Here is a 17,890-nt window from a genome sequence, read left to right on the forward strand (position 1 = left end):
TTTTCTTTTACAATTTTAATACTTTTCTAAATAATATCAAATTTAATTTATGAAGAAATATTTAGTAAGCATCTTATGTTTAAGTTTGTAACAAAATATTTAATATGGTATAAAAATTATTAAAAATAAATTTAAAACAAATAAGTTCCTAAAATTTTAAAATATTCTATTTTCTTTCTCTTTGTTAAAATTTTACAATTTTTTTTATTTATGTCTGTGTATGAAAATATTTATTTATATGAAAAAATTGATGGGAGAAGAAAGAGAAAAAATGGTGGGAAAAAATGGAGGGAGAAAACTCCATTTTTATATATAAATTTTTTTAAAAAAATGAATTTCTTAATTTTGTGAAAGAAATTTTGTTTATGGGTTTAATTGTAGTACTTAATGAACTGTGGGGTGTTAGTTGCTATCAACGTTATGTTAGGGACTTAAGTGTAGTTGGGGTGGTAACGTTAGGGGTGTTTTTGCATATTAACCCTTTAATATAATGTGTATATATTATATCATCTTAAATTTTTTCATGTATGTTTTGATTTGGACGAAATTAAAATTCAGGGCAAATTCTGAAATGAGCTAATGTTTATGTATTTATACTACAACTTTATATAGCTAAAAAAATATATCAAAATTCCCTAATAAGTTTTGGATTTACAATCAATTAACGCCTCAAAAAAATATGTTGTAAAATGAAAATCAGTAAAAAGTAATTAAAAGTTCCAAAAACCCTTTCACGACCAATAGAAAATTTGAAAGAAAAATATCTAGATATTTTGGTGGAAATTTTAAATAGATAATAATAATCCTTAGATAAAAAAGTTTTGTCAAGTTCTTGGTCATTCATTTGATACGCTTCCAAGAGTAAGATGATTTCATTTTCATTTTAAGGCTACTATCTTCATTCTAAATATAATATTTTAAAACATTTTTTTTAATCACCAACTATAAGATGGTTTCATTTTCATTTTCATTTCCATGCTACTATATTCACATACTATAATATTTTAAAATATAATTTTGTTTTATTATAGTTGTAAGTTTACATACAAAATCAAAAGACTATATAGTGTATTTTGAAGCAATTATCTTTTTTTTTTGTTCTTGTAGGATTCACCAGTAGAAACGCATTTTGGTACTATCTTCTAATTCTAAACCCTACAAATCATCCAAATTAATTTTTCAAACCGTATTCTCCCACTCGCACTAACTCAATTATCTCTTGTCCGAGAATCTAGAGATGCACTAAAACACAAACCTATCAAAGACTCGTAATCGCTTTTTGAATCGATAGTATGAGCGGGCATCCCCTCTTGAAGAAGCCCAAAACCGAGCCACAAGAAACAGCGCAACAACTGGAACAAGATGAAGAAGAGGAAAACAATGATGAAGAAATGGAAGAGCAAATCAGAAATGAGCAGGAAGAAGCGATGGTGGCCCTAATAGAACATCGCACCAAAGAAGTCGAGCACTTGCGCCAGCGCATTACTTACTATAAAGCCCAGGTTTTGTTCCTTCCTCTATCCTTTTTCAAGAGTAATGTTGATGGGGTTATTTATTTTCGCATTTTTTTGATAATGGAGTGAATTTTTTTCAAGAATATTTGATGATCATGTGTTTTCTTTCTGTTGTGAATTGTAAAGCTTGCGTATGCTTTTCTTTGATGTTATGTTATTGAGGTTTATGCGTTAGGATACCACCTCTTTCGAATTTGAAACTTGCCCCCCAAATTAGAGAGCCCAAGTTTAACAAATAAACCGTGCCCTTTTGGCCATTTTGGTTTTTGGAATGTTCCTATGTTGATGGTATGGTTTTTAGATATTGGGTTTGAATGTGGAAAAATAGAATTCTCAAAAATGAGTTGATGTAGTGCATAAAATGTAGGTAGAAACTCGGGAGGTAGTATGATATTGTGGACGTGTCACAGAAGATTACTTTGTAGCTTCTATGGTGACTGTTTTGTACCTCAAATGGAAATGAAAATGTACAAAAGGTAATGTAGGAAAAGAACATGCTGTTTCTATTCATGGATTTCACAGTTACATGTGCATGGAGTGAGTTGTATTGCTGCAATTAAATTTTTTGTTTATGTAGATATATGATACTTAACATTGATTAGATGATTAAAAATGCTTGCCTTAATTTCAGTTGAGCATGCAGAGTGGGATGGGATCTGATAATTTGGCAGGATTTGATATGCTATGTTCTTTTTATGGAAAGAGTAGTTAAGAATATGGATTCATTTTAGGTTGACCTCTGACTTTGCAATTGCATTGTTCTAAAGTGTTTAAATCAAACTGTTAGTTAGTGGTCAATTAGTTATTTATATACACTGAAACAGAAAGTATAAATGTATACGGATTTTGAAGGAGGCCTGTGGTTTCTCTGGGAGTTTAATGGTATCATGGCCTTTATTGATGGTGTACTGTATTCTTGATTGCTGTTAAAAATATCAAATGATGCTATCTTCAAGCAGCTTAACTTTTTAAAGAGATGGCCACTCAGCTTGATATTCTTAATCTTATCTCACTGCACCACATTTATAGAAAATATCCACCTGGCAGGTTTCAGTATTATGTTGCCTGCTTGCTTGTGAGAAAGATTCTTCGGTGTGGCTTATTTTATCTAGAGACTCTTTAGCAGCTTAAGGTTTTAAAAGAGACTTTCATTCAACAATTGGTCTGGATTATTGTTGAATTCTACTTTTTCAACGCACGTTTCTCAATGATTTCAGTATCATTGCCTGAATACATCTGCTTAGATAGATGCATTCCATCTGATTCTGTAACCTCCTGTGGAAAAGTGGACTTAATGCAATTACAGTTAACGATGGCTATCTTTATTATTAGATGGTATATTCTGCTTAAGTAACCTATGTTTAGATTTTTTTTTTCATTTTCGTCGAAAAGATATAATTCTTTTAATAGTAATAGTAATAATAATAGTAAATAGTAAATATATTAGTAACAACTATCATTACTTATTATTATTATTGGTGTTGTTGTTGTTATTCTTATTAAAGTGAAAAGGTAAAATGGGATTGTTGTTGTTATTCTTATTAAAGTGAAAAGGTAAAATGGGATGAGGGGTTTCCTGTGGAACATTAGTGATGCTACAGCATGATACTTCTCCAATCCCTAATAATGTCAGGTCCACAAAAAAGTTCTGAATTCATTGTGTTAAGAGCCACTAACACGTAGCATGAACCCTCTCCTGCAACTCCTTGAGGGATTCGTTACAATTTTCAAGACTCTCCTATTTTGTTCTGACCCTAACAGACCAGCACACTGCTCGAAGAATTAACTCTCTATATAACTTGGCCTCTTTTGCTAATGTAGCTAAACAAAATTTGACATGAACAAATCAAACACTTGGGACTCTATCCAACATAACGCCCTCTGTTTCGCGAGTTTGTATCTAGTACCATATTTATCTATGCTGTTCTACAATATTTCTTCTGCCCTGAAGTAGAATTCATGGATTAATATCCCTATAAATTGGACCTGCAGCTTGATGAAGCAGAGAAGAAACTGGAAGATACCCAAAATAAATTAGCTCGTCATCGAGGACAGAAGACCTCAAAAGCTTCAAAAAATTTAACTAATGGAAGGAAAGAGCTCAATGTTGAAAGATCTAAAAGTCCTATGACTATTCGTGAAGGTTCTCAAAGACAGTCTCAACGTCAGGATGATGTGAAGCCCTCTGGAGATACCAGAAGACCATCTAGCCCTACATATAGAAATGAAGCTTCCTCTCCCGACCAAACTCAGGCGAGACCACAAATTCTAATTCCTTCTGTGGCTCCAAATTTTTCCCAATATAAGACAAAGGAATCTGCAAATAAGTATCCCAGTGGTTCTGGATCACTGCCCACTTTACCGACACCATCTTTTGTCAATACCCCTGCTAAGTCCAAGGGAGAAAAAGCTTCTAAGATATCATCTGAGCTGGATTCCATAACACAACCAAAAAGAGTAAAGAGGAAGCTTGGTTTGTCTTCTCTGCTGCATCCTCTTGCATTGATCAATTCTCATTCTCTGTATGCTTTTGCTTTTGAAAATAGTTTCCCTAGTGATTAGTTGATTTTGAGCTTTCATTGAATACTTGTCATATTTTATAATAATTTTGTTCTTCTGACTATTCTGTAAATTACAGAGGAGACTGAACATAAAGATCTAATCAAGTTGATTAGCAAAAGCTCTTCGCCTGTCACAGTACGCTGTCAGTCTGGCACACTTTTACCTAGTCAACACAAAAGGAAGCAAAGAACTCTCGTTCTCTGTCCAACAAATGATCAATTATTCGCTACCAGGTAATTGTTCTGCCCTATTTAGTAAGAGAATTATCAGAACTATCAAGTAGGGAATAATGTAGCATAGATTCTTTTAGTGCGTTTGGCAAGAAGAATGTAGGATGATGTTAATTTCCATACACAAAGAAAAGTGTAATAAGCAAATAAAGCATATGATTCTTTTGTTTTATGTTGTACTGCTCTTGTCATCTCTTCTTGAATTAATGTTTACTATGTCTGCTTTAAGGGTTAACAGACCTTCTGCCGATTGAACTCTTGTTTTTCTACTAGTATTTTTTTTCCATATTATCTGTATCTTTGCATAATTTTTTATGATGGTTTACAGATCCCAAACTTTAATGATTAATACCTGTTTGCAGTGTTTTTATGGTCTGAATGTTGAGAGTTCTAGTTCAAGTTAATATATCGTATACTATGTCACTTGGCTGGCTATATAACATTATAACTGAAGTTTTAGTGTATCATACTATCATGGTAATTTTTGGGTCCAAATAGAGTATACGAGCTAAAGCAAAGTGTTCATGTGATTCTAGAATGGTAGGCAATCATGAAATATTTTTATAGTATGTCTCTTACCTTGTTTCCTCGTTAGTAGTAACGATTAACAACATCAAGAAGATTGGGCCTGGTTTTAATATTTCCTTTTCTTTTATTGGTAAACCTCTTTGATCTGATCATATGAATATAATTATTCTTTTTTCTCGTTGAATGGGTTGTTAACTGTTCAATATCACGTGACACTTTTTCTGGTGGCATTGTCATTGTTTGTTTCTTTCATACTCTAGAAATTTTATAATCAATGTTATCGATGGCGGATGGCGGTCCATGGCGGTCCGGCCTGAAAACCGCCATAAGGATATGGCGGGTGCCATGGCGGGTTATGGCGGACGCATGGCGGATTAATAAAATAATAATATATATACTTATATATATGCAAATTATGAAATTAAAACATGCAAAATCCAAGAAAAATCATAGAAAACTTGATATCCTAAGTTTAAACATGACATATTCCTAAGTTCAAAGTTTAAACATAACAAAATGCAATAATAAGTTCAAGTCTTCAACTTCAAGCATAAGACATAAGAAATAGATAGATAATAATGCTAGTCCTCCTCATCAACATCCACGTAGTCATCATCTTCATCATCATCCAAAGGAGCAAACCCTTCTTCCTCTTCTCCTTCGGATTCCTCATCAATATCATCAGCCTCATCCTCATCATCAAGTTCTTCATCCTCAAGCTCGAGCACCCTCTCTAACCCTTTCCCTTTTGATCTTGAAGATGTGGACGTCATTGTGCTTTTCTTAGATCTAACACTTGTAGCTCTAGAACTAGCACCAACACCACTAGATGACTGCTTTCTTTTTCCCGCGGTGGCACGTCTAGTATAAGTAGCCAATTCCCCAGCCCCCGAAGCCTCATAAACAGTGTCCCAATTAAGTGAATCACCCTCAAAAACCAAATCATCCCCTTCATCATTTTCGTCATCCACCTCTCCAACTAACCACTCATTGCACTGATCAATGTCATTGAGTGAAATTGGATCAATTTCATGCCTATGATTAAACCTCTCAACCAACTTTTGATTATACTTGACATAAACCAAATCATGCAACTTCTTATGCTCAAGCCTATTTCTCTTTTTTGAATGGATCTGCCACATTAAACATAATAATGCATTATTTTTTCTAAAGATTGATCATCTTAAATAAATTATAAAAGCATAGTAGCATACTACACTAGATATAAGCTTACCTGCTCAAATACACTCCAATTGCAAATAAAAAAATGACAGATTGCAAATAAAAAAATCGCCAACTAAATCATAATTTTACATGAAGTATGAAATATTTTTCTTTGTTAATAAACTGAAAAATGTTAGAAAAGGAAAAAAAAAAAAAAATCTACTGTTAAAAATTGGCAGAATAGCAGATTACAAATAAGAAAAAATGACAACTAAATTTGTAATCATAATCTTAAACTGATAAATTTCAGAAAATATGAAATAATCAAAATAATCTAGTGTTTAAATGAAATAAACTGCTATAAAAATTAAAAAAACAACTAAAAAACGAAAAATAACTAAAAAAAACCAAAAAAAATGGACCTACCTGAGGTCGCCGGAGATCGCCGGAGCTCGCCGGAGCAGTGGGTCGCCGGTGCGTCGCCGGAGCAGTGGTCGCCGGTCCGAGAATCAGAGGAGGCGCCGCTGAGCAGTTTCAAGTTTGAAGTTTGGAGGCTACTACAATGTTGAAACCCTAATTTTTAAACCTAATATAACTAAGTCAAAGGGTCAAAGGGTCGGGTCAACGGGTCGACCCGCCCGTAAAGCGGGTATGGGCCAAATTTCCGCCATATCCCGCCATGGCCGCCATGGCGCCATGGATATGGCGGCCGCCATAACCCGCCATGGCAAAACTGCCATGCCATAACATTTTTATGGCGTCCTAGCTCAAAACCGCCACCGCCATCCGCCATGGCGCCGCCATGGCGGAAATTTGACAACACTGTTTATAATACCTATAAAATGGCTTTTCTCAATCTCTTCTGTTTTTTTGGCTGCATAGTTTTGAAAGGTGACATACATTATATAATGTTTCCTCTACAATCTCTGTGGTTTTAACCGTGTAAGTCAATGCTTTTGCAGTGCATTGGATGGAGTAGTCAACCTGTGGCAAGTACAAAACCGAGGGTCTGTATCTCACTTATGAAATTTGTTTGCATCGATATCTATTGAAGTGCACTTTATTTTCTATTTGCTTCAGAGTTCCCTATATTTTTGCGCTCATCTATACAATTTGGCTCGACTAGATTTAGTTTTTGAAATGAACCTTTTTGCTCTTATTTAACGAAATTGCAGTTCTAGTGCCAGTCTTCTCAGTAGTACTGATTGTCTATCCGACAAGCAGAGGAGATGGCCAGAAGATATAGCTTGGCATCCACATGGAAAAAAACTTTTTTCAGTTTATAGTGCTGATAGTGGTGATTCTCAGATATCAATTATGAATCTAAACAAGGGAAAAGAGGTAGCATCTTAATCCAAATCTATTATAGCTTGTATATTATTCTAAGTTTGCTAGTGTACTTATTTTATGCTGGAAGCTGGTTGTTAATGTTCAGTGTTTGCCTTCTTTCATCCTACTCTTTTGCATGTTTATTTTATATATATCTTAAGTTTTACTAATACGTTATCTTGCTTCCTGACCATGAATGGACTGCTTGATAAACACCCCGATGCCCGTCCATCTGCCCTTTCTTTGGTGTTGTGTAATTCTGCGGGGATCCCGTCTCTCATGGTTTTGTTTGAGCTATTTTATGTTCCCTCTTACTTAGCTTCTTGCTTAGTTACTTCCTATACTCTTATTGTGGATGATTAAGTTACTTAAGATAGTTATTTGGTAAGAGACTTGCAATTATTTTCAAATGACGTTGTACAGAAGTCAACAGTCTGAGTTTTAGAAATAGTAATTCTAACCTTGTCTCCCAATTATAATGACAGAAAACACGTGTGAACTTTCTTGAAGACAAGCCCCACACTAAGGGCATTATCAACAGCATTGCATTCATGCCATGGGATGATAAATTTTTCGTAACTGGCGGAAGTGATCATGCTGTAATCCTTTGGACTGAAAAAGACGAAGAAGACTCGTGGAAACCTAAAACATTGCACAGATCTTATCACTCCTCTGCTGTCATGGGGATTGCCGGAATGCAGCAAAAAAATATTGTGATGTCTGTTGGTGCTGACAAGCGGATTATTGGGTTCGATGTAACAACTTCCAGAGCAGATTATAAACACCAGATAGAAAGCAAATGCATGAGTGTTCTACCAAATCCATGCGACTTCAACCTCTTTATGGTTCAAACGGGGTAAGTTTATGCCTAACAGAGTTCCTTCCACAATTTTCAGTAATCTGTTTCAAATTCAGAAGCTTGGTATTTCTTCATCTATATGATTATATCACCCTCATTCACACACCCACAATCTAGGCAATCTTAAGGTCATTGTTTATAGTCTAGATTAACGGTTGAGAAAGATTGTTCATCAAATATGCTGCATGTTGTTTGACAGAAAATTTGGACTCCCTTATTCTACATAAAAGAGCTGATGAGCTTTTGTGGATTTTCTGACTTTGTAAGTGAAAGTTGTTATGGGCTGAAACAAATTCGTTTGTATAGGCTTTTGATCATAGGGTGTGAAAGTACTGCTGCAATAGTTAGGCTGAGAACTTGACAGAGAGGTCTTTAGGTAATTTTTTAGGAGCATATAAGTATATGATTTGATGATCCATCATATTGAATTTTGCCCCATTTTATTTTCTCTGTTGTGATTGTAAGACGGTTTTATCCCTAATCAATTTTTCCAGGTGCAGAATTAGGTATAATTTAATGTGAACCAAAAAACTATACTCATTTTTCAAATTTTGATTACAGAATTTGAATTTCTCAAGCCATATACTGGACATTTATCCAGAATTAGAGAAAACATTGAAATTTTAGCACTTGAAAGTCTGACATCGCTCAAGTACTTTTTTACGGTTAACCAACCACATCAAAGGCAATGTTTTACGTTGTTGAAGTAATTTTTACACTAGTGTGAAAATAGGAACTCTATTATGCTGTGGTTATTTGCCCCTGCTAAAATGAGTGCATTTCACATTGACAGGACTCCGGAGCGACAGCTTAGACTGTATGACATCAGATTGAGGCAAATGGAGATTCATGCATTCGGGTGGTCTCAAGAGCGCAGTGATTCACAGTCGGCCCTTGTTAATCAGGCTTGGTCTCCAGATGGTCTGTACATAACTTCTGGGTCAGCTGACCCTGTAATCCACGTGTTTGATATTAGATACAACGCTCACAGGCCATCCCAGTCGATACGAGCTCATCACAAACGAGTCTTCAAAGCAGCATGGCACCATGCTCTCCCTCTCCTCATCTCCATATCTTCAGACCTGAACATAGGGTTGCACAAAATCATGTGAGCTAAAATACAAAGTATTCAAAGATGGACCATAAATGCGAAGAGCATTGATTCTTGGACATGGACAAGTGTTGTGACTGCTTCCTTTTGGAATATTTGGTTTTGGTTTAAAGCCAACCGAGTTAAAAGAGCACAGCAGTGGTGCAAAAATTTTGTACAAATATTACATGACAGTGAAATACATATAGCAGAAGGCTCATTTTGCGAGCTACCGGCCGGCTCTTGTCGAGCGTTCAGCCTCTGCCTCCTCTTCTAACTCAAATATTTGGAAGTGTTGAATAACATAAACACACAAATTGAACAAAAAAAAATGTGATTTTAGGTGCAATTAACACTTACGAGCCCAAAAATCCACTCGCGCTTCAATCCAACAATAAATCAAATATAACACAAACCCATAAACGTAACACATACGACAGCTACCCCAAATAGGATGAAAAGGCAATGACTTTTGAAAACTATGCTTCTTAGATTAAAATACAAAAAATCGAAGAACTCAATTATTTCAAAATATATAAAAATGATCACAGATCAAAAAGCCTATGGAATGAGGATACCAAAATTATACTCCCTCCGTCCACGAAAGAACTTCCTATATTTCCTTTTTGGGACGTCCACAAAAGAACTTCCTACCTATTTTTGGACTATACCCCACCACTTATAATCCTCTTACTTTTCACTTTTCACAACTCCCAATATTAATTATACTAACACATTTTCACCACTCCCAATACACTCAACTACCTTTTATCCACTCTCATACACTCAACAATATTTTTTCTTAAAACCCGTGCCACTCCCTCCTAGGAAGTTCTTTCATGGACGGAGGGAGTACAAAATAGATAAGCGTGACGATCGAAATTTGCCTTTGGCAACGCGACGGCTGTTGCAAATATGTCACTTTTCCCGTCGGATTTCCTAATTGAAACTTATACAATCATACTCCCCTTTGTCTCATCTACATAGTCCTCTATTTTTTTTTTTTGATATATTCCAATATATAAATTTATAGTATTAAATAACCTTATTAAATTAAATTTATATTTTAATTTAAAAAATGGAACATAGAGGACTATAAAGGTGGAACCGACGGAGTATATGTTATTCTCAATGTCATGAGAACACAATGATTTCAAAATATATAAAAATTAATTTTTGTTACGGTTCGGCCTTTGGGATTGGGTGAGAAATGCGCTCAAATTTCTTGGGCTTGAGGATTTTATCGATCGAGTGCCTTTTTATTTTTATTTTAAAAAAAATGATCAATAATAATTCTCTATTTTTCTCATTATGATTTAAACTTTCGAATTCTGATGTGATGACATGTCATAAATTTGCTCGTGTGACATACACATGACTGCATAAAAAAAATAGAAATAACATAATGTTGTTGAATTCGATTGAAATAACGTCGTTTTTTGCAACAAATAATTAAAAGCTCAAAATCTCTTTTATTCCCATTTTGTCTCCTCCCCTACCTATCTAATCAAAATTGCACCAACAAAATATTGGATTCTTAAGTTTGTTGCTTAATTTCACGATCTTCAAGTTGCTCGTTTTCTCTCGTCAACTTCAAGCATTGATTCTTGATTCATGCCTTAATTTAATCGGAAGTTAATTATGGACATAAACGGCGTTGTATTAATATGACCAAATCAACATTGTTTTAGTAATGGATAGATTTGGACACATAGGATTTCAGATGATTACTTCAACATTAAATTTGATCGAAAAATAGATAAACTATAAAATAAAAATCTTTTCAAAGCTAAATAAGTTATATGTAATTAAATTTATGACATGTCATCACATCAGAATTCGAAAGTTATATGCTCCCTCTGTGGCTCCGTCCACAAAAAATAGTCATAGTAAGGAACGTCACGGGAACACCCCTTTATATTGAAAATATGTAAGCTTCAAATAAATTGTCTACAATCAGGTAAATAATCTAGAACATACAATTGGGTGTGCCTAGTCAAGAAATGTGATCTATATATATCCTCCCAAACGTGTACATCAAATTAATTAAGTAGTCTTCCCACCTCATGCAATTAGATATATAATTCCCACGTACGTCTCTCATCATTAATTTATCTTATAACTAATTATGGTGTATTTCTGTTCGAGGAACAAAAGAGAAAGAAAGAAAGAAATATAATGTTGAAAGCTGAAATAATTAAATAATAAAATAAAAAAAGTTAGAGCTAGCGTTTTACATATCCTAGACTTATAATAACTCACGTAGTCACGTACGGATTATATTTTTATAATAGTGAGTAAAATAATGAAAAAAATGAGTGGAAATGGTTTATTGAGGCGAGAAAGAGAGCATCATTTTATTCAAACCCTAGAAAAATAGTCGTGATGTTCAGACGACTTTGGAGGTAAAGCTCATACATACATATTCTCTTCAACTGCTATATTTAAGCCTCAGTAGTTTTCGTCTCTCTTGAACATATGCACACGTTTCGAGTTCCTTCCAACAGTTGAAGCCAGAAACAGAAACAGTGGTTCCGATGCATGGCAAGAGGCCCCTCTCATCCAATCATGAATCCGACGGCGACGATCCATTTTCCCCAATTTACTCATCGGCCAGATCCCAGCTAGACATGTCTGCCATGGTCACCGCCCTCTCTCAGGTTCTCGGCTACACCGGCGACAACCCGCCGGAATCCCTCCACCAAGCTTCTCCACCACCGCCACCCCACCACACCCAAACTCAGCGCCCTCTAGAACAAGGTGTGTGCTGCTATTTTATGTGAAATTTCACAAGAAAAAGTGTCATATTTTTATTTTTTTTGAATTACAACTAACACATATATATATATACTCACGCATATTGGTCGACTCAACACTCTTAACTTTTTCTAGGAGGGGTCGTTGATGAGTGTTATGTGATTATAAAGCGTCAAAATAAATAATTTAAAACCCTTGTGGGTGAACTCAACTATGCAGCTTTCGTAGATAAATAAAAAATCAGTAACATATAAGTACATAGTTTGTGTTGGAATTGGTTACAAGCTAGCTAGGCGGGAGATGATTCTCTAACCTAGTTTGCATTGTGTGTGTGTGTTTGTATATAATATAGTATGGAGTGAATAACAAAATAGTTTGTTGTACATGAAATGATAAAGGGAGCAGTGCAAATCCAAGGAGGAGACACTACAGAGGGGTCCGGCAGCGGCCGTGGGGAAAATGGGCGGCGGAGATTCGCGACCCGAAGAAGGCCGCGCGAGTGTGGCTGGGCACCTTCGACTCCGCGGAGGCTGCGGCCCTCGCCTACGACGAGGCCGCGCTGAGGTTCAAAGGAAACAAGGCGAAGCTCAACTTCCCCGAAAGGGTTCAGGGAAGAACTGAATTCGGGTATCTAACGAATGGCGGCCGCGGCGCCATGCCTACTCAAACTCCTCCTCCTCCTCCTCCTACCCAAGAAAACTACCTCAACGTTCATCACTACGAGGATCTTCTTCGCGGTAATAGCAGCACCTTCAGCTATGGGAACTCATCTTCTTCGCAAGGGTTTTACGGAGGAGGGCCTTTTGTTTCGATGCCGATGCCGATGGCGGCTTCGTCTTCTTCTCTTGCACCTGCTTCTCAGGAAGATGAGCAGAGAGAGCAAGATTTTCTGGGGTTTCAGTCGCACACCTCTGCTGAAAACTGGGAGGAATATGAAACCAAGAGTACAAGGAGTTATTTCTTTTGAGGAATCAGCACTAATTAATTAATGTATCCAATTTTTATGTAACATTTTGAAGTTTAATGAATTACAATATCAATTGAGCGTACAAAAATACTGCTGGTTGGCAACCAAGCGGGTCTTAGGTCGGGAATCGAGTAATCTAGTATGCATGAGTTGTAACTCAAAAAAATATAAGGTTTGTTATATATTTCATAAGATACAATTTTACTTTATATATATTTATTTTCGTTTTAATTTCGCTGATATCTAATAATATTATGACAGGTCTTAATTTTAATTAGGCCTATATCCTGATAATAGGATGATTTGTATCACGTAGAGTTTGAGTTTACATTTAAAAATGTGTTTGTTCCTTTCTATTGCTTAACAACATATTTCAATATGAAAATATATTTTAGAACGGTCTAATGAGTAAGATGACAGGTACTGTGTATAGTGCTTTATGAAATTCACTAATTCAGTATCGTATTTTTACATTGGGATTAGGATGGATATAAATTAATACCCATTGGGAGACTATATCTTTAATTTTAAAAGGCTCAAGGATCGCATGTAAGTATTGGAAGTAATATATAGTTAGATGCATTTACTGCAATACGATGTATTTTAATTATGATATGTAAATCTACGCCTATAGCAGTTAGGGGCCTATGCATGCTTTAGTTAACTCCTTATGTACAATATGGACCTAGCTACTTATTAGGGTTAATTATAGTTTACGATCTTAATTTTAAGTTTATAACTTTAATTTATTTTTTTTATGTCCTGAATTTTGAGAAATTATTTATTTATTAAACCCATAATTATACCTAAATTGTGACAATAGTTGGACGTCTTTATCAAAATTACACCTAAATAATCAATCGCCACAAAACTAGAAGTTGTTCTTTATCGATTGCACCCGAATGATCAATCGCCACAAAACTAGAAGTTTTTCTTTATCGATTACACCCGAATGATCAATCGCCACAAAACTATAGCCTACTGTCTTAAGACAGTAGGTGGTCCATTGTCATCGGACCGCCAGTATGGTTGGAATCACGTCTAAAAGTCAGTGTACGTAACATTGATGCCAACTTTCAAACGCGATTCCAACCACACCGATCGCCAGTGGTCCAACAACCTACCATTTGAAAATTCTCTTTAGTGTAGATACATTTGTCTCTTGTTTCGTGGTGATTGGTCAATGTTTTAGATGTAATTTCGATAATTAAAGAATAACTACTGTCATAAATTTGGTGTGATTTTGTGGTTATAACGAAATAATTTCTCAAAGTTTAAATCTACAAAAAAAAAAACATCAAAGTTGAGACTATAAATTAAAGTTAATTTGTTGAAAGTTGGGAATATAAACTAAAACAACCCCTACTAGTTATCATGCTATAATCCAACGGAGGGTGTTTCAAGTAACAAAATTTCTATTTTCTTTTTTAGGTTGTAAGCACATTCAAAATCTGAAGTCCAATTTAGATAAAGCTCGACCTTAATTAGGAGCTTTTGTAACGTCTTTTAGAATAAAAAAACTAAGGTCGACCCAACATTTTTGAAAAAAAAAATCCTACTTATTGAAAACAACTTATAATCGACGCAGAGATTTAAAATAAAATCTCAAAAAGAAAACACACACACACACATATAATAGATCAAACAAGAATGATTCTTAAACTGAGAAATGTGATTGAATTTGAAACGTCAGATATTAAATTAAAATTATACGATTGAGATCAACAAATAACAAAATAAGTTAATAAAATGCACGAACAATATTTAATCATGAGTTTGAATCTTAAAGAGGATAACTATAGTTGATTTGTCGTAGATTTTTATTGACTTATTCGTTAATTTTATATTTTTTTCGTAGATCTTAATTATATTTGAACGACTGGACCATATAGATATAATGCTCCTATTATGTTGGAGCTTATATTTATTCTAAAAGAACTTTAATTAATAAAGATTACAAGCATGGTGTCGCACGTCATGAAAAATCACACTTATTGCATTTTTGGGGAGAGAGAGCTCTGGGGTTTGAACCCTAAGTTTCATTGTTCATAGACATGAGTTCGCACCACTTGGTATCCTCTTGTGGACAAATCACACTTATTGCTATGTTATAAAATATAAGATTATAAAAGCTTATAATCAAGCTCTTTTTTTGAAAAAGTAAGGATACACGTACCAACTCTATTGCAATAAGATGTTATATATTTTTAGAAATTTCATTATTACCATCTTATAGTGACTTAATAATTAAGCTAAATCGGGCTAAAGTTCGTAGTTAATTTAATGAAAGAAAAAAAACATTAATGAGAATAAATTCAAGTAATAAGCTTGTTGTCTTGTTGATAATTATAAGTTGTGGAATAGTCTCATTCTCTTGGATTAGAGTATCACAGTTCTCCGCTTTCAAAAGTAACAGCGATCATTTGCAATACGTGTAATCGTGTGAACCTTTGATTTTTGTATGAAATATTTTTTAGGCGGATTTTTGTACGAAATATTAATTAATAGCTTGGTGCCCAACCTTGTAACTTTCTGATTTCATTAAAGTGATAAAAGTAAATATAAATAATGTATTAAATAAATTTGATATTTTATCTAAATATAATTTACATAATTAAAAAATCAATGAAAAAAGGTTAAAGCAGCATTAATAATCAAATTACAATTAATACACTGTAACTTTACCGGCTTAAATAGATCCATTTAATTTGTGGAAAAAATAAAATTCCAAAATGTTAATTAGCACTGCAGAAAAATAAAGGCTATTCTTCTTCTTCTTGGTAATTAATTGCAACATCAAATTTAAAGATCACGATAAACTCGAATATGAGATATTTTACCTTAGATATTAACTATTCTATCGTTAGTCTAACTTACAAAATAAAAAAAGAACTATTCTATTATTAAACGTAGTCATTTAACCTTTCATGCGCCAAAATTTAGAATTTAATTCATCGAGGATGGGATTTGGAACAAAAAAATTTACACAAATTCCACGAATTAAAATTTAAATAAATTTCACAAATAAATCAAACAATTAATATAATTAATTTACACAATTTCAGGGGATCGCCTCAAACCAAAATACTATACGATAATTGAGTAAAATTGATGAAAAACATCAAATATGATTATATGAACACTTGGGAGTTGGGAGTTAAAGATGTCATTGAAAATGCGTATAGCTAGAAAATTCCTTAACATTAGCAATTAGTAATTTTCACAATAATGGTCTTTTACATTTGCTTTTTATTTAACTACAATAATTTTCTAAATTTGGTTGTTGGTTATGAATGTCTATTTTTATTATGAAACGAAACTCAGTGGCCCCACTCTAGCTCCTTTTTCAAATTAATGTCTGGAAAAAATATATCGATAAATCACTGCATCGTAATACCCTATCTATGTGTATTAATGTATAGCGGACCAATTCGTGACACTCTAGCTAGTTGTACAATTAAATGCACTTCAGTATGATAAATAAAATTTAAAAAGAAATAACTGAATTATTAAACATATATAATAAATTTCCTTTTAAAAAGGTTGTGATCGGATGCATGTTTCTAGATATAATTTCGAAACAAGTAAAGCTTAGTTTGTTTTGGGTCAATATTCATACGTACGTAACAACAGAATAAAATCGCAACTAGAGAAGCTTCCAATTTGATCGGAACTTTTTGTTTGGAGAAACTATAAGCTTTGAACACTTTGAGAGCACGTTCAATTCCCACCTACTTTATAACACGATACACTTTTGTGTTTCCAAACGAAGCAAAGTATATATATATCAATGTTTGTGCATGTCCTCTTATCTGCTTTTTTTAAAATAAATTAAAAAAAAGGAAGGAGAAAATATATACCAAAGAGCATGGGAAAAGAGAGAGACTTGCCTGGGAAGCTAATTTAGATACTCTTTCGGCAGTTCCAAAGTTTGAAAAAAGAAAATGATGCTAAAAGTCTAAAGTTGTATTGATATGGGTTATCATATCACTGATTTATAGAAGAAAAAATGGGCTGCTGCAGGGAAAGGGATAGAGCTGAGCTGCTTTAATCAGATTTTTGCTTTGTTGTGCAGATTAGTAGATTTAAAGATGATGATGATGATATAGGAAATGTGAAAATTAAGAAATAGAAATAGCAAAAGGTCATGGAATTCGGCCCGCCCTTGTTTAATTTCTAAATTTGCGGAATGCACCATTTCTTATCATTTTGGTGTTTTTTGTTGACCTCATCTATCATCATATATTTTGTCCCTCGCCTCGTGTGTGTGTGTGGAACATGCTATTCTCTATCTATACACTTTGACTTGACTTATTCAAAACAATGCATTGTGCATGGCATCTAAATTCATACTATTTCTTATTATATCACCAATAATTATTGATAACTCTGGTGTATACAAACAATAATATCAGTATATTTTTATTCATTTTTCATCATTTTCACATGTTTACTATGATCAAAAAAATTCTTCAAGCAGGATGAAATATTTTCTTGGGCAGCCCCTTTTCACTCATTTTCTCTCCAATGTTGAATAATATTATCATAAGGTAGGGGTGTGGAAAAATTTTCAACATTTTCTCATCTTTTCATCTCTAGTAAACATATGGTAAAAAAATGAGAAAAGGATAATATGTTCTCATCTTTAAAAAAAAGAAATCACACATTAATTTTGCAACTTTTTTTTTGATAAATTAACAGTACTAAATAAAGAAATTTAAAGACCGCGCTACAGATGACTCGAACTCAAGACCTTTGGTCTTGGACATTAACTCATTTTTGCAACTTTTACACACAAAAAAGAAAAAGAAAAAAAAGAAGTTTAGACCTTCAACTACTTTCAGTTTGATATCCAAACTCAAAAGTTCCAGCCCAATTTTGAGAAATGCC

General features: G+C 34.0%; 3 protein-coding genes and 1 long non-coding RNA gene across 5 annotated transcripts in view; 3 read left to right on the forward strand and 1 right to left on the reverse strand.

Moving 5' to 3' along the window:
* The window catches only part of LOC131008566 (uncharacterized), a 590,934-nt gene that overhangs the window by 481,494 nt on the left and 91,550 nt on the right, over positions 1 to 17,890 (forward strand). The gene's annotated exons all lie outside the window — the stretch shown is intronic.
* LOC131008579 (uncharacterized) lies at positions 1,071 to 9,533 on the forward strand. Its single transcript, XM_057935509.1, has 7 exons — positions 1,071 to 1,502; positions 3,507 to 3,987; positions 4,153 to 4,309; positions 6,961 to 7,005; positions 7,174 to 7,339; positions 7,813 to 8,183; positions 8,980 to 9,533. Exons 1-7 carry the CDS (start codon positions 1,293 to 1,295, stop codon positions 9,296 to 9,298), a joined length of 1,749 nt encoding a protein of 582 aa, XP_057791492.1. The 5' UTR covers positions 1,071 to 1,292; the 3' UTR covers positions 9,299 to 9,533.
* Positions 5,271 to 6,801, reverse strand: LOC131008620 (uncharacterized). Its single transcript, XR_009096316.1, has 2 exons — positions 6,425 to 6,801; positions 5,271 to 5,492 (listed from the first exon to the last, which is right to left on the reverse strand). It is a non-coding gene; the product is annotated as an uncharacterized LOC131008620 (long non-coding RNA).
* Positions 11,637 to 13,338, forward strand: LOC131008602 (ethylene-responsive transcription factor ERF113-like). 2 transcript variants are annotated; one of them, XR_009096315.1, is made up of 3 exons: positions 11,637 to 12,036; positions 12,432 to 13,152; positions 13,279 to 13,338. XR_009096315.1 is itself a non-coding variant. In XM_057935536.1 (2 exons), exons 1-2 carry the CDS (start codon positions 11,814 to 11,816, stop codon positions 12,998 to 13,000), a joined length of 792 nt encoding a protein of 263 aa, XP_057791519.1. In that variant the 5' UTR covers positions 11,637 to 11,813; the 3' UTR covers positions 13,001 to 13,338. The 2 variants fall into 2 exon arrangements, 1 of the variants encoding a protein (XP_057791519.1); XM_057935536.1 differs by having other exon boundaries at positions 12,432 to 13,338.

This window comes from Salvia miltiorrhiza, chromosome 2 (assembly GCF_028751815.1).
Source record: "Salvia miltiorrhiza cultivar Shanhuang (shh) chromosome 2, IMPLAD_Smil_shh, whole genome shotgun sequence".
Taxonomy (NCBI): Eukaryota; Viridiplantae; Streptophyta; class Magnoliopsida; order Lamiales; family Lamiaceae; genus Salvia; species Salvia miltiorrhiza.

Bases quoted from the DNA above. Each gene is read 5' to 3' on its own strand.
- LOC131008602 (XM_057935536.1), top strand. From the start codon at position 11,814: ATGCATGGCAAGAGGCCCCTCTCATCCAATCATGAATCCGACGGCGAC. The intron at 12,037-12,431 runs GTGTGTGCTGCT...GAAATGATAAAG, and splicing joins TCAGCGCCCTCTAGAACAAG to GGAGCAGTGCAAATCCAAGG.
- LOC131008579 (XM_057935509.1), top strand. From the start codon at position 1,293: ATGAGCGGGCATCCCCTCTTGAAGAAGCCCAAAACCGAGCCACAAGAA. The intron at 1,503-3,506 runs GTTTTGTTCCTT...TTGGACCTGCAG, and splicing joins TTACTTACTATAAAGCCCAG to CTTGATGAAGCAGAGAAGAA. The intron at 8,184-8,979 runs GTAAGTTTATGC...TCACATTGACAG, and splicing joins CTCTTTATGGTTCAAACGGG to GACTCCGGAGCGACAGCTTA.